Source organism: Pteropus medius, unplaced genomic scaffold, assembly GCF_902729225.1.
Source record: "Pteropus medius unplaced genomic scaffold, Ma_sr-lr_union100, whole genome shotgun sequence".
NCBI classification, from domain to species: domain Eukaryota; kingdom Metazoa; phylum Chordata; class Mammalia; order Chiroptera; family Pteropodidae; genus Pteropus; species Pteropus medius.
This window is the reverse complement of record NW_024354875.1, coordinates 778,298-799,050: the sequence shown is the minus strand read 5'-3', so window position 1 is coordinate 799,050 and position 20,753 is coordinate 778,298. Positions and strand designations below refer to the sequence as shown.

General features: G+C 58.9%; 1 protein-coding gene across 1 annotated transcript; it reads left to right on the top strand.

The window, feature by feature from the left end:
* The first annotated feature begins 15,522 nt into the window (after positions 1 to 15,522).
* On the top strand, positions 15,523 to 20,683 carry PRSS56 (serine protease 56). The gene is made up of 13 exons (XM_039855799.1): positions 15,523 to 15,622; positions 16,191 to 16,301; positions 16,653 to 16,709; positions 16,830 to 17,019; positions 17,393 to 17,492; positions 17,578 to 17,737; positions 17,966 to 18,108; positions 18,353 to 18,515; positions 18,706 to 18,882; positions 18,967 to 19,131; positions 19,217 to 19,279; positions 19,658 to 19,764; positions 20,128 to 20,683. Exons 1-13 carry the CDS (start codon positions 15,523 to 15,525, stop codon positions 20,392 to 20,394), a joined length of 1,803 nt encoding a protein of 600 aa, XP_039711733.1. The 3' UTR covers positions 20,395 to 20,683.
* Positions 20,684 to 20,753: the final 70 nt, after the last annotated feature.

Here is a 20,753-nt window from a genome sequence, read left to right as displayed (position 1 = left end):
CTCACTGTGCACGCACCCACCAGAAAGCTCCATCAAGGTAAGAGATACGGGGCCAGGGCCACGGGAGGGTGGCAAATTCGGAGGGCAAAGAGGACAGAGGAAGGCTGGCAGGAGAGGAGGGGGAGGTCGCACTCTTAGGAGAAAGTCAAGTTAGGCCAAACTGTGGAGACCCCCGAGGCCCAGGACGTTCTCCGGAGGAGACACAGATGTGCACACACACACAGACGGGCGGACACACTTACACACGCAAGCACGCACTCACTGCCCGAGTAACTGCAGGATTCCTGGCCCCGCGCCCATGACGTCAGCGGCCGGGTCGTGACGTCACCACCCGCCCCCGCCTGCAGGCAACTTCGTCTGCGCCTAATGACCGGCGACGCGGAATTGCACATCTGTCTTGTCGGGAATTAGTTAATTGAATCAAGCGGCCTGAGGTGCCGCAGCGACCTCGGCCCTGGCCCGGGATGGGGGCTGGGCGGGGGTTGGGGGCTCTCGAAGCCTGGAGGGCGGCGGGGGCGGGGGCTCCCCAGAATGGGGGCGTGAGACCGAGTTCTCTCCCAGAATGTTAGTTCAGGTCCTGCTCTAGCTCCCAGCTCTGCAACCCCCAAAACCTGCAGTGAGCACAGGGACCGATGGAATTCTGGGAGCCCAGTTGGGGCCAGGCCACTGCGGGCACGGCCCGTGGGGTGGTGGAGTGCCTCCCTCCCTAGCTGTCCCCTCGCCCCGCACTGAAGCCGGCTCCCTCTCCTTGGCATCGGCTCCTCTCCTGCACGTGACCGCTCGCTCTACCCTCCCCGGTGCCGAGAAACGCGGCTCATTCCCGAGCCCGCCACCGTGGCGGCCCCCCTGCCTCCTCCCCCCAGAACGCGTTCCGGGGCGCCTTGGGGTGAGTAGCCGCTGCCAGGCAATTTGTCGGAACCCTTGACAAGCCCGGGAGATTTCCTCCCGCCCAGGCGCTATGGCTGGTGCGCTATCCTGTCCCCTAGCTCTGCGTCCCTTACCTCAGGCTCCCGGGCCTGTCCCTCGGGGTCTGTCCTAAAATCGCCCTCGCTCCCTCTCCCCTCACCTCCATCCTTGGGTCATCCCTCCCTTCCCATTCTTTCCTTCCTAACTCAAGAGAGACAGGGCAGAAAGATGGCAGGCTGTCTGAGAGACCGGGTGCCAGGCCCAGCTCTGCCTCCGGAGCCCGCGAGACCTTGGCAGGTAACTTAACCTCTTGGAGCCCCAGTTTTCATATCTGACACTGAAATCATAAGAACCTATCTCGTTGGGTAAAATTGAATGATACACGTAAAAGGCTTAGAACTTAACCGATTCTGGTAGCCGATACGTTGTGGTTTTATAAGGGGGAGGCAGAGCTGTCATGGGGTATGGTTTCTCTAGAAGGGTCCCTGGGCACTGGAAGATGACAGAAAGTACCACATTGAGGACTGTGGTGGTTTGAAGGGCCAAGGAGTCTGGATGGGGCTGCCAGGTGGGCAAGGCTGGGGCCCCTCGTGCTGGAGAGGCCTGCCCATACCAGGGTTGGCACCTGGAACGCGGGCTCCACCTCCCTCTGCTCCCCCCCGGGCCCGGCTGGCCCTCTCTCGTTAGTTCCACACCTTTGCATAGCCCTGCGTGTTTCACAGATTGACAACTTCATCTGAGATGCTTAATTCTTGAACTGTATCATCCCCATTACACAGATGGAAAAGCAGAGGTTCAGAGAGGTTAGCTGACTTGCCAAAGACCTCAGGGCTGGGATTTGAATACGAGTTCTCTGGCCTCAAATGTCAGCCACTCTCGCTGTTCTGCCACCCCCTATGAGGCCCACTTGGTTGCTAGGAGACAGCAAGCCAGTGGTTACTATGGGAACTGGGCTGATGTGGCAAGTAGAGAGAGTTGGTGTCCAGGCAGCAGTGGGAAAGCTCCAGGTGGGCTCCAAGGCCTCTGCCCTGCCCCTCCCATGAAGGTAGCTCTTGACTTTCAGCTCTGGGGTTTGGGTTCCAGATTCTGGGTTCCGAGTGGCAGATGCTCAGTGACAAGGCCTGGTAGAGGTGTGATGTTAGTGGGTTACCCTCAATGCTGCCTCCACAAACCAAGAGCCCTACTGGAGGATGTGGCCCCAGATTGCTTCCCCCAAATTGGCCGCAGCCATGCCTGCTCTGCAGACACAAGGGCAGAACTGAGCCAGCCCCGGAGAAATGAGAGAAAGAAAGGGCAGGACCATGGGGGGGCACAGAGCCGTGCGGAGGGCTCCGGACCTGGGCAGAACCTCACTTTTGTCACCTGTAAGAGAGGGATGATACTAGCCCCTCTCCCACAAACATCGTATTGAAAAAATTAACAAAGATACAAAGCAATATGCCTGACACACAGACATCACTAGCTATGTGAGCTTGGGTATGTCACTTAGCCTCTCTGAGCCCCCGTAGAATGGAGATAATGACAGTTCGTACCTCCTAGGGACACTGTAAGGGCTTCAAACAGGGCTTGGCAGGCCTTAGGGACTACATATAGTGTTGGCTGTTCTATTTTTCTAGTAAATCCTCAATAGCTCCCAGGGGGCCAGGTCACTCTGGACCCAGCCCCTTTTCTCTCTCTCCCTCTCTCAGGAGAAAAGCACCTGCTATCCCTCACTCCTTGCCGGGAGGAGCAGAATCGAGAAACAGGACTCTCTGAGGCCTCAGACTTCCTTACTCAAGGTTCAGGGACCTGGAGCTGGGAGGCTGGGTGGGAGCGAGTGAAGAGGCGGCGCTGGTGGCTAAATTTGTTCAGCCAGGCTGTCGGTCCCTTAATCTGATCCCCAAGGAACAACGCAGAGGCTTCACTCTGGATGACAAACGAGGAGGGGAGAGGCCTGCCCTGCCTGCACTCCGGGTGAGTAATGGCCTTGCATTAAGATATTAGGCCTGGACGACAAGAAATGTGCTCCTGCTCCCCGTCGGCCTCCAGCAAGGCCAGGAAGAGAGCCGGGGGAGAGGAGAAGGGGTTCAAGTTAGCGCTTGGGAAGCAGGGTGGGGGGCACAGTGAGAGAGAACAAGGGACACAGACATGGCAGGGAAACACATAGAGAGAGGGAGGGCAGGAGACGGAGACAGGACGAGGGTGTCAGAGAGAGAGAAACAGACAGAAACACAGACTTGCTATGAGACAGAGGGGCAGGGGTGGCGAGGAGAGGGAGAAAGAGAGAGAGAAGAGAGGGACAGAGAGACAGACGAAGACTCAGGGGGGCGGCGAGCGGGAAGACGCCCAGGCCCACATAGGCTAGGGCTGGCGCCAGGCTGGGCAGGTCAGCCAGCCAGGGGATTCGGCACCCAGAGAGGGCCATGCTGGAGGCCCGGCTTCAAGGCTGGCCCTGGTCTTTGATGTCCCTCTACTTGATCCTGAGCCTCCTGGGCCAGGAGGACAGTAGGTGGAGATAGTGGCTCTGTCAGAACTGGCTTAGATGGAGAGACGGGGCCTCCAGCCACCTGGGCAGCGCCTGTCCCTGGGCAGCCAAGGGCAATGGAGACAGGGGACAAAACAGAGTAAGTTCCAGCTGGAAGCCCCTGCACTGCTGACAGAGCCCGCCCTCATCGAACCCTGGGTCCCCCATAGCCTGGTCCCATGACGCAGGGCTGCTGGGTTAGGGGGGGCCTCTGAAGGAGGAGGAGATGGGGCCAGGCCCAGAGCAGGACTTAGAGACAGTACGGCTCAGAGATGAGGGGCTGAGAGAGAGCACAACGAGGTGGAGATAGATCCCCGACAGACCACGGGACAGCGTGTCCTGGTCACCACGTTCGACTTGGCTCTCTCAGAGATGCGCGGTGTGCTGGCTCAGACAGCAGACCTTGCTGCCCGGGTTCAAGTCCTGGATCTATCCTTTCTGTTGTGTGGCCCTGAGCAGGTCATGTGATCTCATTGGGCCTCACTCCGTCCCCATCTACAAAGTGGAGTGATTGTAACCCCTACTGCATGAAGCTTCTGTGAGGGACTCCCTGAGTTCAGTATCTACAGGATATCTAGAACAGGCCTGGCACATGTTAATGGTTCAGTGAACTTCACGAATTACTGTTAACTGTATTATTTCTCCCAAGCTCCAGCCATGACCAGTAAGAGGGCACCTAGAGCAAATCCCTGCACCCCCTTTTATCCCTGAGGGTTCTCTCCGGGGGTTCATGCCCAGACTTGGAATCCTGGCCCACCTTGGTAAGCCATCAACTTCTCTAAGCCTCGGTTTCCTCATCTGCAGAATGGACAAACTCTGAGGCTTAGTGGAGCTGGTACTGTAGTCCCTTAATAAACCCACAGCAGCCTGTCCCCATGCCCTAGCCCTCTGCGCTGAGGACCTCCCTGACTGGGCGTGCATGTGTGCACCTGCACACCAGGTGGGAGCAGGCAAGGTCTGTGAGCTCTGCGTAGAGATGCTCAGACACACAGACGAGGTGAGGGGGAGCCCCAGATCCCAGGCCCAGAGCCTCTTGTGTTGGGGAGTAGAGATCCGGAGCCCAGTTACCCCACCCATCTACCTCCCCTCCCCCAGCACCTCCTTGGCCTCTGGTCCCATTCAGCTTCATGGGTGCCCGGCTCAGACACCCCTGCTTGGTTCAACTCTGCTGTTGCCACCTTGAAATTCTTAGTAATTATGAAACAAGGGGTCCTGTAAATTATACATTGGCCCTACGCTTTGCTCACTCAGGGTTACACAGGTGCCAAAGTCGCCCCTGGGCTGCAGCTTGAGCAGGGAGAGGGTGATTCAGAAAACAAAGGGGCTGCCATCGGGAAGGGGGGCAGGGAGGAAAGTGCATGTCGAGGGCAGAAAACGCAGGAGACTCACTCCCTGAACCCCAGGAGAACGCGAGGCAGAAGGCGATGTCCTTCTGCCCAGCAGGCCCGAGGGAGAGGACTGGGCGGGGTCGCCATGGGGGCGGGGCGGGGCTTCTGATACCGACTCCCACAACCCGCCGGCTGGCGGGTCGCAGAGCTGGGGGTGTCCCTGGGAAGAGCCACAGACACTGTGATCTTCCTTCAACCACCCTAAGCTCTCCCCGCTGAGTCGCCCAGGTTTGAATCTCTTGTCCCAGCTGTGCGGGCCGTTGTTTTAGCCCCTCCCGCCTTCCTGGGGTCCTGGTCCCCGGCTTCCCGGTCCTTCAAGGCCTGCGTCTCTCACCGACCGCCACCAGGAGGCGCCCCAACGCCTGCTCGGCCCTGTGGCCCGGGCCCCGCCGGGCCTGGTCCCTGGGAAGGAGGCGCCTCCTCGGGGCCGAGGGTCTGCGGTGCGGCCCCGGAACGAGCGCGTGCTGAGCAAAGCCGCACCCCCTCTCTCTTCTGAGCCCCCACTGGGCGGCGGGTGTCCCGCCAGACACTCTCCACCGTGCTGCCCCAGCTGCGTCCGCGGTCCTCTGGTCCGGTCACTCCCCCCGGGCCCGACCCGCGGAGTCCTCGGCCTTCGCGCGAGCAGAGGGCCCTGAGCCCGGGTCTGGTTGGGGCCACACCGAGGGCGGGTCGCTTTCCCTAAACCTCTGATCCCTGAACGTTCATGGACTACGTGTTACCGAACCTGCTTTGTTCAGACGGGGCCAGCACTTAAATCATCATTCCCGGACCACCCCAGCCAGAGGGCAGGCCTGGGATCAGCAAATTTAAGCAACTCCCCGCCCTGTGCTTCCGGCTCCTTCAGGGAGCCCCCTGCCCTCCAGGAAGAAAGAACCCCTTAAATATTATTTAAAAATTTTTTTTTTTGTAGATAGTACATTCAATTGATTCGAAAGTCAAAGCAATACAAAGTAGAAAGCCAGCCTTCCACCCATTCCCCACGCACCTGGTTCCCTCCCCCCAACCCCACCTCATACCCCGGAGTGGCCGCTTTTATTGATTTCTTGTGTAATCTTCTAAAGAAAAATAAATCTATGCTCCTATTTTTCCTCCTTTCTTGTACAAAAGGTAGCACACTATATACACTCCTGCCTTTCATTTTCACGTCTCTGCATTGAAATCTTGACGTTCTTTTCATAAACAAAGCCCTTGTTCCTTTTTTACGGCTGCATGATATTCCATTGTGTGGCTATGCACGGTTTATTTAATTCAGTGCGTTTTTGGTGAACGACAGGTGGTTGCTCCTTTTTCACTGTCACTGGCAACGCTGCAGTGGACATCTGTGTGTGCCCGTCCTTCCGTGAGCATGCCTTTGGACCTGTCTGAGGATGAAATACGTACAGTGGGGGGACTGGTTACAGAATGAGAGTGTTTGTAATTTGGGTAGGTACCCGGCAGGTGTCCCAATCGCCCTGCAGGGGGCTGGCTTTGTAGCACCGGGCACTCCCCAAGCAGTGACCCTTTCTCCGCAGCCTGGCCAACAGAGTGTACTACCCACAAGTTCACTTGTATTCAGTGCGCTGAGGTCCGGCTTTGACCTCCAGGCTGTAACCCCAAGGTCTGTGTCACCCCAGCACTCAGGCCTTCTTTTGCAACACTTTGTACATTTGAAATGACTTATATATTGTGTCATTATTATTATTATTTCTTCGATGTTTGTCTACCTCCAGGTTGTGCGCTCCACACAGGGCCCGTACCCAGTGCCTGGCATAGCACGGGCACAGCATGGGCACATCGTGGATACAGAGACGAGAGGGGATTTGCTCAACAACTCACAGCTGGCCAGTAGGCATGTCCTTTCTCCTCAGTCCTTGTCCCTCCTCCTGAGACCCTGGCTTACTTCCCTATCTGGCCCGTGGAGCCCCCAATCTCTAGGGGCAGTTGGCCCGGGTCAAGAGCACGCCAAGCTTGAGAATGGCCTCCTCTGCACAGCCAGCAGTGTTGCGGGGTGCCAAGCCAGAGCCTGCCTGAGCCCTGGGGGCCTCGTTGGCTTGTAGGCTCAGGCCCCCTGTTTGACGGCAGTCTGGGCCACAGTGACGCCAGCAACTCTGCAGTGAGCAGAGTCCCTTCCCAGAGGCTCCACGGCTGCGTTGGCTTTGTGCCTGACTGTCACTCTGTTCCCTAGCGGCTCTTTGTGGCGGCTGCCTGCCTCCCTGCCTCCCATTAATCATGTGTGCTGGATTTATTTTCTCCAGCAATTTATTTCAGCAAATGCAATCTGGGTGTGCCCGCAGGTGGGCAGGATGCTCTACTGCTGCCGGACGCGTGGAGCCTGGCTTTATTGTCAGGCCAAGAGGCATGACTTGCCCAGCACCCTCACGATAGACGCCAGGCCTGGCCAAGCCCTGGGGTGGAACCCTGGGGACCCCAGGGACCAGCCCCATTCCCACATCACCGCGACCCCAGGGGCCCAAGCAGCCCAGAAGATCCAGTTTGCTCTACTTTCTTTATGCCCCCACACAGGCCAGCCGGCTAAGGAGGGACAGGGGGCGATTAGCACTGATATCCTCAGCCTGAAAGAGGTATTCCAAGGCCTTTTCTGATGACCATGATCTGGGGAAGGAGGGGTCCTCCCTCCCCAATCCCCCTCCTCCCTGGCACTGCTAGCAACCCAGCCCTGATTCCCACAACAGTAATGGAGGGAAACAATCAACTAATGCCAACCATGTCCCCTCCATCCTCACGACATGTGTCCTCCTTCTTGGGGTTCCCTTTGCTTGCTTTATCACCCTGGGCCTCTCTCTCTAGGCTGTCAGCAGGATGCAGCCTCCTGGGGCTGGCTAGCCTGACACAGCCCCGAGGCCAGGACAGCAGCAGGAGGCTGCTTAGCAGTAATTTCAGGTCCTGAGGTAGCGTTCCTGGTTATCTGTCCACTTCTAGGCCTTGGAAGCAGGAAGGAAAGGGGCTGTCCATCTGGCCCTCGCCCTCACCAAGCCCTTTACAGCCCCTACCATGCCTCCCACCCCTGCAGCATCCCCAGGGGCCCAGGCCCTAGCCCATGGGCACCTGCTTCCTCTTTTGGTACCCCACAGTCCCAGCCTGCGCACCGCCCCCAGCCTGCCCTTCCCCACCCGGCCTGGCTGCCTCTAATGCTGCAGATAATTCCCGCTGTCGCAAAGCCATTACCCTGCAAATGGGCTGTGCTTCAGAGTGCGTGTGTGCACGAACACACACGGGGGAGGGGGCGGCTGCAGCAGGCAAAGCGCCTTGTTTGTGCCTCCCTCACCGCCATAATTGCCTCAGGGGATATATTGACTCCATCCTCCACTCCCCTGCCTCTGGTCCCCTGCCCTGGCCCCTGGCCTCAGCTGGCCCGCCCCAATGATGGGACCTGGAGCTCTGGGCAGGGGACCGATGTGCTATGCCCAGCCAGAGTGTCGCCAGGCCTTGCAGAGGGCCCTGGTGTATGGCCCTCTCTCTTCTCCTCCATGCCTGGCAGGTGGACTCAGAAAGAGTGGCTGAGGCACCCCTCCCATGCCACCCGGACCTCAGGGGTCCTAGGGAGTAGAGCTGCCGGGGCTGAGCAACGTGGATGCTGGAGAGAGACACTTTGGTGGCATCCATGGGCCTGGTTTCTTCTCTTCCTCCTCACTCCAACTCTTCCAGGTCCCTGGTCTCCCACCGTCCACTTTGTCTGCCATTTGCAGACCCCACCTCTCGCCCCAGGGGCCAGCACAGCTGCTCCGCCTCTACCCCTCGGCACAGCTAGTTCTCCCCTGGGAGGAGGCTAACCCTCCGCCCTTGCAATAAGAACCTGTGACCTTTGTGTCAAACCCTTGAAAACCTCGACAGGTTGGTAAAGTCGAGGAGCACCTGTGGACTCAGGAGGCAGAGTTAGGTGGAGGTCAAGGGCGTGGCCTTCAGCCGCAGGCAGAACTGTCTTTATTCTCTGCTCCTCCAGTTTCTAGTGATGAGGTCTTAGCCACATCACTCAACTTCCTTGAGCCTCAATGGCCTTATCTGTAGAATGCGTCCGATGACACCCGCCTCGAACAGTTATAAAGGTTTAATACACCGTAATACATGGAACCACATGAAATTGCCTTTATTTAAGTAGTTTTTGACATTGATATTTATTGGGTGAAACATTGCATTGACAGGCTTTGTATCATTGATAAGGTTTCTACTCAATGCCCTACACTTTTCTTTTATACTCTTCATATTTTTGCATTTGTATAAATGCCACCTGCTGGTTTTAAAGAATTCAAGAAACATAGGAAAACGAAGAAGAAAGTAAAAAGCTCAACAAAATAAAAATAAATCTCCCTATTAGAAAGAGCCATAATTCATGAATAACCACCATTTCCAGAAATCTCTTTTGCATTGACGCAGATAGAAGTTCAGAGAGATAAATTTATAGAAATATTGAAGGGATCCAATTGAATATTTTAACTGTAATTTATTAACTCTAATTTATTAACAAAAGAAAAGAAACAGAAATAATACCGAAAGAAACCACAACTCCAGGAAAAATGTCTCATCATCTGAGAGGCAGAGTTTTCTGAAAAGATCATCTCATGTCAACAAAATGAAAGCAATAAGAATAAAAAATATTCATAAGGTAGGATCTACCAGGTAGGAGGAAGAGAAATTGCACATTATAGTAGAAATGGAAGATATTAAATTAGCAGATTTCAGAGAAACACAGGTGACAGCGAGATTGAGGAGAGGGAAAGAATCTTATGGAGATTCCAAGAAAGACAAAAGACACACCAAGAAAGGAGAAGAAGCAGGCAGAGCTGTGAAACAGTTTGCGTTCTTTTAATCGCAAGGTCGAAAAAATGGTATTGAACATTTTACACCCATTCGGCTTAAGAGAATTTTGCCTAGATGTGCTCTCTTTACCTAAAGGTTTCCAACATGTTTAAATTGTGTGTGGGGGCGGGGGAGATGTCACTTCTGGCACATTGTAAATATTGACATTTTTAGATACAACTGTTACAGCACTCTTTGAATGTATCTGATCCTTTTAATGGAAAGAATAGCAATTTCCCGTGGTTCAACCTAAGAGATGAAACACCGACGTGGGCGCTCAGCCTGGCAGCACATCACCTCATGATCCGTCAGCTCATCTGGACTTGTGATGTTGTATTTCCTTCGTTTCTGTTTTCCTGGTATTTTTAGCAAACTTCTTTTGAACTCATTTTTTTTTTCCCCCACTAAATAAAGAGAAAAAGAAATTGCAGCCCATGATTAAAACAGAAAGCAGAGCCCCCTGCAGAATCCCAGTGATGGGAATGGGAGACTGGCCCCATAGGAGAAGGCTAGACTGGGCCAGGGGGAGGGAGGGTGGTGGCGATGACCCCTTTCTTTTCAGAAGAGGCTGGCAGGAAAGGCTGAGAAGGAAAAGAGACTGAAAAGATTGTGGGATGTGTACAAAAGGTTGGGTTCTGAACGAGGGGTGGGGAGGAGGCGGGGGTGAACCGGATGTATCCATGCTCTCTGGCCCCTGCCCGGAAGATTGGGTGACAATGAGGGGAGGCCAGGGGGCTCGCCAACCATAGAGCCCTTCATGCCGGTTCCGGGATCGATCCCATACTCAGAGACCCATGGAGCTTGCCGGGGATGGAGCTCACCTCAGCACCACCCACCCCTAGGCAGCACTCCTGTCTCTCCCTCTTAAAGTCAAGTTCATGAAGGAGACAAGCAATCCACGAGGAAGGCCTCCAAAGAGTGAGGGGAGCCCCCTACTCAGACACCCTCTGAGCATCAGGCCACACACAACCTGGGGACCCCTCCACCTGCCGCCACCCCTGTCCCATTCCTGCTTGTTTTCTGGGCTCCCACATCTCCCTTGCTGCCTCGTGGGATCAGGCCCCGCTACCCTCCCTAAGTTCGTGCAGGCAAACGGCATCCCATCCATCCCACATTGCAAAGTGCGGGTCTATAGTCATCATGAAAATCCCAGTGAGATGGGTGTTATTATCCCATTTCCCTGACTGAGAACATGAGGTTGAGAGAGGGGAAAATGCATTCATTTCCTGGGGCTACAGCCACAAATTACCACAAACCGGAGGACTTAACACAAGAGAAATGTATCCTCTCACAATTCTGGAGGCTGGAAGTCCAAGATCAAGGCCCCCACAGGGTCCCGTTCTCTCAAAGGCTGTCTGGGAGAATTTGTTCCACGCTTTTCTCTTGCTTCTGGCGCTTCAGTCCTCGGCTTTCAGGCCCCCACTCTGGGGTGCCTTCTCCCTGTGTACCTCTTCTCTCCTGAAAGCATATATAACCCTACTCCGGCGTGACCCCCAACTTAACTAATGACCTCTGCAACAACTCCATTTCCAAATTAGGTCACATTCTGAGGTCCTGGGGGCTAGAGCATTAACACATCTTTTGGGGGACACAATTCAACCCATAACAGGAAGAGACTCACCCAAGGTCCCCCAGAGATGCAGTCAGAACCCCAGGCCTGAGCTCTGAATCAGGGCCTGAGCAGCCCCTCCAAAAGATCAAGACCTCGACCTCCACTCGCTCTTCAATGCATCAGAAGCTGGCTAGTGGCCACTTTTGTGCCTATTGGGCCATTCTTGGTCAGAAGAGCTGGCATAGCTGCAGGTCTCACGATCCTGTCCAGGGACACTGTCCCCAAAGGTGGCCTGGTCAGCTCTTGGGTGAGTCTCCCTCCCACTGTCCTTTTTGCCCAGGAGGTCAGGGAGGCTTGGGATGGAGGGAGGGGTGATTATGTTCACGACATGGAGGGCTTTGAGGAGGGAGGAAGAGGAAGGTCTTCTCCCAGAGGACAAGTGTAGAGACCTAGAGAGGCAGGTGCCAGGGTGACATGTGCCCCGGTCCCCCCACCATCCTCCTGTGGATACGAGAGCAGGCTCTGTGCCAGCTGGAAGGCTGCGGGGCTGATTCACATCACCAGAGCCCACTGGAGCTTCCTGACGTGATCCCGCTGGGGTTTGCCAGAGGTAGCGACCAAAAGCTCCAAGGTCCCCTCCTTCCCTCTTCTTGGAGTGGGAGGTTGGGCTGAGGCTTTGCCTCCACCTGTATGTGTGTGGGTCAGGGGAGGGGGGGGTTGAGGTGGCACAGCTGTGGCCCCTGAGGGCCAGGAGAGAAGGGTCAGCAAATGGCAGACAAGGCCAGCTCCACTCTCAGGCAGGAGACTGGGGCCTGGAGGGGAGGCTGAGGGCTGCAGATGTCACTAACAGCCCCTTGAGTCCCTTCTGCATCCCTCCTGCACCCTGGTTCGCCTGGGCCAGGAAGCCCCAGGACCTCAGCCCTAACTCTGCCCTAACTGCTTTTCTCCGAGCACCAGCAGAGCCACGGGCTGACCTGCCCCCAGCAGAGGTTCCCTGGGGGTGGTTTTGTGCTCTGTTGCCACTGTGCTGAAATTGTTAATACTTGTTGAACAAGGAGTCCTACACTTTCATTTTGCAAAGGGACCCCTGGAAATTACGTGGCCGGCCCTGCCCGCCAGACCTGTATGTTAGAGCAACGTGCAGCCAACTGGCGCCATCATACCGTGGCGCCCTCGGCCCCTCGCGTTGCAGTGCTCCCCCAAAGCCTGAAGCCACCAGCCTCGTTCACACCCACGGGCCTGTGGGCACAGGTGGGATTGCCCTCTGTAAATTCTTAGGCACCGGGAACCTCAGGGTGGAGGTGGACCCTCCTCAGTCACCAGTTTTACCCCAGTCACTTCAGGAGTCCCCCGGCTGGTCAGCGAGTCCTCTGGCTCAGCTGACCGCCAGCTCGCACTGACATGCCAGTCCCTCCCTCTTGCCCGCTCCCCTGATTCCTGAGCAAGGAATTCCTGGATTCCTCCGGGGACCTTGTCCCTCCCATCACCTGGGCCGAAGAAGTGAGGGAAGATGCTCTCTCCACCAACACCATGCCGCCTGGAAGGGCCTCTCCCCCTTGGAGGAGAGAGTGTGGGGGTGCACGGATTCTGACGGGGGTCTGGCTCTGAGCCCTGCAGTGGGCAAGGAGGTCTGAGGAAGAACTGCCCCTTCAACTAGACGGTGGGAGATGGAACCCCTGAAGCAGGGAAGAACCCCACTGGGCAGCCTGCAATGGAGAAACGACAGCTCTGAAGAAAATCCCAGAGGGCGGCGATGTTGGGACAGTGGCTGGAAGTCCCCTCCGTCACGTTCCCGGAGAAGCGTTTAAGGAGAAAGTGCACCGATCACTGACAATGAACAAAATAATTTCGCAAAACGTGGATTTAGACGCGACCTGCGGAAGTGGGTAAAATTGACCCAGACTTGGGGGGGGTGGTACGCAGAGGAGAGGAGGGGACTGTGACCCAGCCGTAGGAACAGGAAGTGGCAGAGGAGCCAGGGGAGGGGAAGCTGGGGGTTGAGTGGATGGACTTGCAGTCCATGCTGTGAGGCGCCTCATATTTTGGGGGGGCGGGGTTTTTGCCTGAGGCCAGCGGGGGCGGAAGGGACAGTGAATACAGGTGGCAACTCCAGGTCTTCCCGCTCCTCTTGCCTCCTGCCTTGAAGGTCAGTGGGGGTAGAAGGCAGGTGTGGGCGGGGCAGGCTCTGCACTGGTGCCGTGGCCTGGCCCACCTGGCTTTGGCAAGATCCCCATGGCTGAGGGACACCTGTGCTGAACGGGCAGGAAGTGAGCGCCTCGAGGGCTCCCGCAGGTGGAATGTCCACAGGGGCCCCCGTCTTGGGGGGCTTGCTCCCCGGCCTTAAGCCCTTCAGCTTGAATGCAAGAAGAACCTGTGAGGGGAGCTTGGAGGACAGGCTGAAGCTGCCGGCCTCTCCGCCCAGAGGCTGCGAGGTGTTTCCACCACCTTCTCTGCTCTCTGGGCCCTTTACCTTGATGGCTGTCTGCTGGAACCACAGGCGATTTTCCTTGGGATACTTTCTCAAAGCTCTGCTTGTGCTTCAAATATAGGCCGTGTCAAACTAACACCCTCCCGGCCAAGAATTTGAAGGTCATGGGTAAAAAGATAAATACACCCTATCTAGATACACGTCCTATCGAGATGGAGAGATATTCTGATGAGTACGAGTAGTTTCCATCATGGTGATATTCACTCGCAATACTCCACACGCAGGTGGTATCTTCCCGATGCTGCTGAATCAGAGGCACTGTCTTTATGAAGTGTGGTGTGCCTGGCGAGGGAAGGGGGTGTGTACAGTGGGGTGCCGGTAGATGTCGAATGACTGGCGTGGAGACCACGGAAAAGCTCTGATCTGCAGGGTCTGCTGATCTCCGCGGCGTAAACACTCTCACTGTGGCTGATTTCAAGCTCCTGACGTGATGTCACCGCCCCAGCACACCACCGGGTAGGTGGCAACCTCCAGTGGAGTCCAGGGCGTGGGAACCTCTTCGTGGTCAGTGCCCGGACAGATGAGGAACCTGGGGCACTGCAGCAGCGGTCACCCGGAGGAGAGTTTCAGGGAGGAAGAAGAGGTCGCGCGCATCCTGCTCTGCCCAGCAGCGTGGAAGGAAGAGCCTGGAAAAGCTGCTGCTGTGTTTGGCTCCCATCACTGCACCTCACCTGCCACCTCTGCAGGGCTGGGGCTCTGTCTTAGAAAGCGGGGCAGGTTCCTAGTAGAGGCTCCTTCACCTGTGCAGAAGGAGCAAGGGCCGGAGAGGCAAGGGCGGTGTGTACTGAGGGGATGTTGCGACAGAACCCATTCTGGAAAAGGACCAGGCCTGCCAAAGCCACCCTGGGGTGACCAGCATAAACTGGGGGAACGGGATTATTGTTTTTGGCCCCAGGAAATGTTGGGGGGTGGAAGGGCACCTCCTCTCTGCCCCAGGTGGGAATCGGTCCTAGGAGAGCTGCCCACTTGGTGACCCTTCCCGTGAGATTCTAGAAGTCTCCTTCCTGCCAGATCAGGGTCATAGCAATGGAGAACAATGTTGGACAGGCCAGGCGGGCCCTGCGCAGGGGCAGGGGGTCTGGGAGCGCGTCAGAAGCTGCTGGGGCCCGTCCTCCCTGAACTGGGCCACTGGTGGGGCCTTTAATCTCCCGCCTTCCTCTCTGGGCCACTCCGGCATCCGCCTGCCTCTGTCCCTTCCCACCCCACTACCCCCAGTGCAGCAATTACGGCGCTAATTAGGGCGCTTTGATCATCTTTAGAAATGGCCACGTTGGGGAGGGACGCTGCCAAGCAATTAGGGACAGAGGAGCTGGGAGCTCTGGCACCTCCTTAAGGGGTGGGTCGGCCCAGGACCCTCAGATACCCCCTGCCCTCCTCCCTCCGGGAGTGTCTGCCCCCGGCATACCTGTAAACTCCTCAGGGAGTCGAGGCAGATGGGACGCCCCCCCATCTGAGCCCTGGACATGGGGCCAGCCCCCGCCCACCAGCCCCCCTCTGCCTGGCCCCCAGCCCAACCGGCAGCTCTTCTGGCCCCTTTGATGGAGCCGCAGAGACAAGGGCTCCTTTGACAGAAGGGGGACCTCGGAGCCGGATGATGAGACTTCAAAGGTGAGGGTCGAGCCCACTACCCTGCACCCTCCCCCAAGCCTGGCCCCCTCCTGTGTACGCCCCCAGTCTGTCCCCTATATAGCCCCCCAAGCGGCACTGCCCTGTGGGCTCCGGGAGCTCAGGGCCAGGTGAGGGACGCCCAAGGCAAGTGGGTAACTTTGATGGAAGAGAATAGGGTCAGGTGGTTTCAGGGACGAGAATCCAGTGCCCAGGACAGAAAGGCAGCGGGAGGCAGGCACCACAGGGTGGACCCTGAGGGTTGGCGCCCCGGCTCCTGTTCACCATGCTGCTGGCTGTGCTGCTGCTGCTGCTGCCGCCCCCAGACGCACGGTCTGCCCATGGGCACCCACTGTACACGCGCCTGCCCCCCAGCACCCTGCAAGGTGAGCCCGGGCTGGTCTGAAGGAGCGGCCGAGGTGGGAGGACCAGAGGTGTGGGTCCAGGGCAGGGGAACATGAGCTCGTCACTCCCATTCACAAGGACCTCTGGCTCCTTCTGCCCACCCTGCCAGGAGAAGGTTGCCAGGAGCTTGGAAGGCTGAGGGAGGATGAGGATGGAAAGGGAAGTCGCCAGGCTTAGCAGGGCGGAAAGGGAACAGAGTAGCATCTTGGCTCTCTGGGCCCAAAGGTAGGCAATCCAGCCACGGTCATCTGTGTTAATAAGTCTGAGTTCTGCAATGTGAGTAATTTTGGGGTGCTGTTTTTCTTTCAAGGAAAAGCCCTTTTCAAAGATTCCAGCCCAGCTCCGTTGAATTACAGAAATATTTTGGGCCGAGAATCCAGAACCATCCACTCTGAGTGCTGGCCCCTGGGGTCTTGGGGCTCTCTGCCCTCCCATTCTGCCCCAGCACTCTCGGAGGCCAGCCTGCTCCCCTGTGGGCCTCCCAAGGCAGGACTCCAGGCTGGGGCGGGGAGGACAACCTTGCATGACTTGTGCCCCATGTCCCAGCAGCTCTGTCAGCCCAGGGGACGAAGGCACTGCAGGCTGCCCAGAGAAGCGCCCAGTGGGCAGTAAATCTAGTGGCGATGGAGATCCAGCACAGGGTGCATGAGTGCCAAGGCTGTGCCAACCACACCACCCGGTGCCCTGGTGAGCTTGCGTTGACTGCTCGGGGCCCATTCTCCCGTCCACTCCCCTCTCCCTTCAGACTTGACTCCCTCTTGGAGACAGAGACTGGGTTAGGCTGCAACCAAGACAATGCTTATGAAGGTCCCTCGGAGTGGCAAGGGTACAACAGGTTGGCGCACAGCTCCTGCAAGGGTGGGAACAGCCTGGGCTCATTTGGTGAACAGTGAGAAGTTTGTGGCTGCTGAATAGACCTGGACTGCTAGAGGGGAGAGGGAGGGCTTTGGCCCAGCTTGGGGCGGAGGAAGGAGGGAGGTTGGCAGTGAAGCTCAAAGGTTTCTTTCTCAGCTGGACCTGGGCGACCGAGGCCTCAAGAACCCCTCCTCCAGGACCCACCTGAGCCAGGTGAGGCTGAAAAGTTTCAAGGGGACAGGGCGGAGGCGGAGAGCAGGTGGACCTTGGAGGGGTCTCCATGGTGAAGACGGCCAGGATTTGTTCCTTGTGACAGCGCATCCGCCTTTCTAGGGCCCTGTGGCGAGAGGCGCCCGGGCACTGTCAACGTGACGCAGGCTCATGGTCGCATTGTTGGGGGCAGCGCGGCGCCGCCTGGGGCCTGGCCTTGGCTGGTGAGGCTGCAACTCAGCGGGCAGCCTCTGTGCGGAGGTGTCCTGGTGGCGGCGACCTGGGTGCTCACCGCGGCGCACTGCTTCGCGGGGTATGTCCTGCCCACAGCCTCCTGCCCAGCCTGGGTCCCCAACTCAGGGTCCAACTCCTCCCAGGTTGTTGGGTGGGTGACGCGTGGGAGGGCTGGTCTCTGCTGCCCTCTGGCGGCGGCTGACCCCCACGCCGGCTCCTCGCCTCAAGGTGCCGGCTCTGCCCAGACGCGCTCAGATCTTGGGGACCCGGGCCGCATCACGCGCGTTCCGCCTGCTCGGGCCGCTGCCTCTCCTAGGCCCCCAAGGCGGGGGTGGGGGTCGGAAACAGCTGGGCGTGCGGGCTCGCTGGGTGGTGCCTGCGGGCAGAGGGCAGGGTCTCTAGGGAATCCGCTGCACTCTTGTACTGGGTATCATCCGCCGCTCGCCCCGCAGCGCCCCGAACGAGCTTTTGTGGACGGTGACGCTGGCCGAGGGTCCCCGGGGGGAGCCCGCTGAGGAGGTGCCGGTGAACCGCATCTTGCCCCACCCCAAGGTGAGAGGGCAGCCCCCAGACCCTCCGAGCTGGGGACGGCACCCTCACCGCACGCGGCGCTGACGCTGCGCCACTCCCTCCCAAGTTCGACCCGCGGACCTTCCACAATGACCTTGCGCTGGTGCAACTGTGGACGCCGGTGAGCCTGGCAGGGGCGGCGCGCCCCGTGTGCCTGCCCCAGGAGCCCCGGGAGCCCCCCACTGGCACCGCCTGCGCCATCGCCGGCTGGGGGGCCCTCTTCGAAGGTACGGGCGGGGCCGGGCCTGGGTGAGCTGCGCGTGTGCGCAGAAAGAAGGGCGCTGGGGTGACGGAGTTTGGGTAGGCCGGGATGTAAGGAACCTACTACGCCCAGCTTTCTTCACAAAATGCTGCCAGATCTTGCAAAAGGGGAGGAATCAAAGAGGAGGGGACTCTCAAAGCGGGGCCTCTGCCCTCCAGGCCTGAGCCCCCTCCACCGATTCGATTCCCTGTAGACGGGCCTGAGGCCGAGGCGGTGAGGGAAGCCCGCGTGCCCCTGCTCAGCGCCGACACCTGCCGGAGGGCGCTGGGACCTGGGCTGAGCCCCAGCACCATGCTCTGTGCGGGTTACCTGGCCGGGGGCATCGACTCATGTCAGGTACGGGCCTGATTCATCGGAGGGCGCTGGGCGGGCCTCTCCCCAGTGGCGAGACAACAGACTTTCCTTCTACGGTCAGGCTGCCACTCAAATGCGCTGAGCCTCTATGTTCTCAAGGCTAAAATGGGGACGAGGGCGGTAACCCCAGTAGAGCGCAGAGCTGCCTCATCCTGCCAGGTGTAAAGCTGGTCGACGAGCGGGCCGGACAGATGCAGTGTCCTCTCTCTTGGCTCGGTCCCTGCAGGGTGACTCTGGAGGCCCCCTGACCTGTTCTGAGCCTGGCCCTCGCCCCAGGGAGGTCCTGTACGGAGTCACCTCCTGGGGGGACGGATGCGGGGAACCGGGGAAGCCCGGGGTCTACACCCGTGTGGCCGTGTTCAAGGACTGGCTTCGGGAGCAGATGAACGGTGAGCGCCGGGTTCCTACTGACCCCTCCGTAGAGTGTCCCGCCGACAGCACGGCAGAAGCCCAATCCTGTTTCCATCTCGCGTGTCGCCAGTCCCCTTCTGCGTCAGGAAAGCCTGTCTCTCCCCGGGGCAGGGCTTCGGGGGCTAGGGCCCAAAACGGGGGGTGAACTGGCTCTTCCTCTCCTCGCAGCGGCCCCCGCCAGCCGCGAGCCCAGCTGCAGGGAGCTTTTGGCCTGGGACCCGCCGGAGGAGCCGCTGGCAGACACCGCCCCGCCCTGCGCCTTCTATGCCCACCTGTGCCCGGGGCCCGAGGGTGCCTGTGCGCCCCTGGCGCACCAGCAGTGTCTGCAGCGCCGGCGGCGATGCGGTCAGTCGGGTTCCCGGGGCTGGGCCGTGGGGCAGGGAGCCTGGCCACGTCTGAACGCCGCTCACGCCCTTGTCCTCCTCGCAGAGCTGCGCTCGCTGGCGCACACCCTGCTGGAGCTGCTGCGGGGCGCGCAGGAGCTGTTCGGCCCGCGCCCGGGAATGCGGCGCCTGGCCCCGGCCCTGGCTCGCTCTGCTACGTCGCTCCGGGGGCCTCGCAGGCACCCGGCACGCGAGCAGCGGCTGCACCCAGGTACCCCGCGCCCTCGCAGCGCAGCCCTGACCCCCCGCCCCGCCCTGCGCCGCCGAGTCGTTCCCGTAATCATACTTCTTCCCAGGTTCTCGGGCTGCCGGCGTACAGTTCCCCAAGCGGAGGCCTGAGCAGCGCGGAGACGCGCATGGTAATGACGCCCCCTGCCAGCCATCCCCAGGGGCGCAGGCCAAGGGCTGGCCCAGGCCTGGCGCAGGCCGGGAGAGGATTCTCTGGGATCTGCACTGGGAAGCAGTTACCCCACGGGGCAACCGGCAGACCCGCTCTCCCCCTTCCCCGAATCAGAGGGATAACTCTTTGGGGCTATTTGTGGCTTTGAGCCCTTATCAGGGTCAGGAAATGCTCGGCTTTGAGTTAGCACTCAGCCTCTCTGAGTCTGTTTCCCCATCTGTAGCATGAGGAGATGTCTGCGCCCTGGGGAGGGGGGTGTCCTGAGGTACTGGTGGGAACCCGCCCCAATGCCATGCTGCATCAGTTCTGTTATTCCTGGGCCTCTCCCTTCCTGCAGGCTGTCCTGGCCTGGAGCCACTGAAGCAGAAACTGGCCACCCTCCAGGACGCTCATGCCTGGATCTTACAGGTCCCCTTGGAGCGCCTGGCCATGGACTTTCAGGAGGTAAGTCCCTAGGCTTCCCAGACTCCTTCACGGTGGCCTCGGAAGGCTGACCTGGGTCAGCCCTGATGGGCAGGGGGGCACACCAGCAGGTGGGAGGAGGGGCAGGTGGGGAGTCCAGAAGAAAGGGCTGGAGAAGGCAGCTTCCTGTGAGCTAGGGTGCCGGACGGGTGCAAAGAGGAGAGGGGGACGTGTGAGTAGAGGGGCTGCGAGGTGTGCAGGTGTGCAGGAAGTGTGCAGGGTCGGGGGGTTAAGGAAAGGGGAGGGTTTGAGGGGGCCAGGATGGTTTGGATGAGAGTTTGGGGGCCAGGAGCAGAGGACCAAGAGTAGGATTGTGGGCCATCGAGCGCCCTCCTCCCTCTGCAGGTCCTGGCAGATCTGGGCTCCAAAACCATAACGGGGCTCTTCCGAGCCTGGGTTCGAGCAGGCTTGGGGGGCCGGTACGTGGTCTTCAGCAGCCTGGTGGGCCTGGAGCCGGCCACACTGGCTCTCAGCCTTCCGCGACTGCTGGTACAAGCTCTGCAGACCTTCCGCTTGACCGCTCAGGCAGAGGCAGAGCCCGAGGGAGCCCAGATGGGTATGAGACAGGACCAGCAGCTGGGGGAGCAGGGGCAAGACCCGCCCCGCTCTTAAGTCCCTCCAGCCAGGCAGCCATGAGCCCTGTCCGGGCCCCCAACCCCTGGTCAGGACCTACCGCTCCCAGGGGCTGGAGGGTTCGGGAACATGATGGCAAACTGTCACTGCCACAGTTGCTTGGGTATGTGGGGGCGGGGGGGGAGGAAGGGTCCTGGGCCCCATTTGTCTTCCCAGATGTGCCATCAGAAAATCACAGTTGCTGTAATAAACATTATTTATGACCTACGGAGAAAACTCTGGAGCTTTCCTGGGATGGGAGCCGGGTGGGTGGATAGTAGCTCCCTGGGAGTGGCGCCCACGTAGGGCCCAGCCTCCAGAACCAGTTGGCAGAGGTCACAAAGACACTGGAGAGTGGC

Bases quoted from the DNA above. Each gene is read 5' to 3' on its own strand.
- PRSS56 (XM_039855799.1), top strand. From the start codon at position 15,523: ATGCTGCTGGCTGTGCTGCTGCTGCTGCTGCCGCCCCCAGACGCACGG. The intron at 16,302-16,652 runs GTGCCAACCACA...TTTCTTTCTCAG, and splicing joins GGTGCATGAGTGCCAAGGCT to CTGGACCTGGGCGACCGAGG. The intron at 19,765-20,127 runs GTAAGTCCCTAG...CTCCCTCTGCAG, and splicing joins TGGCCATGGACTTTCAGGAG to GTCCTGGCAGATCTGGGCTC.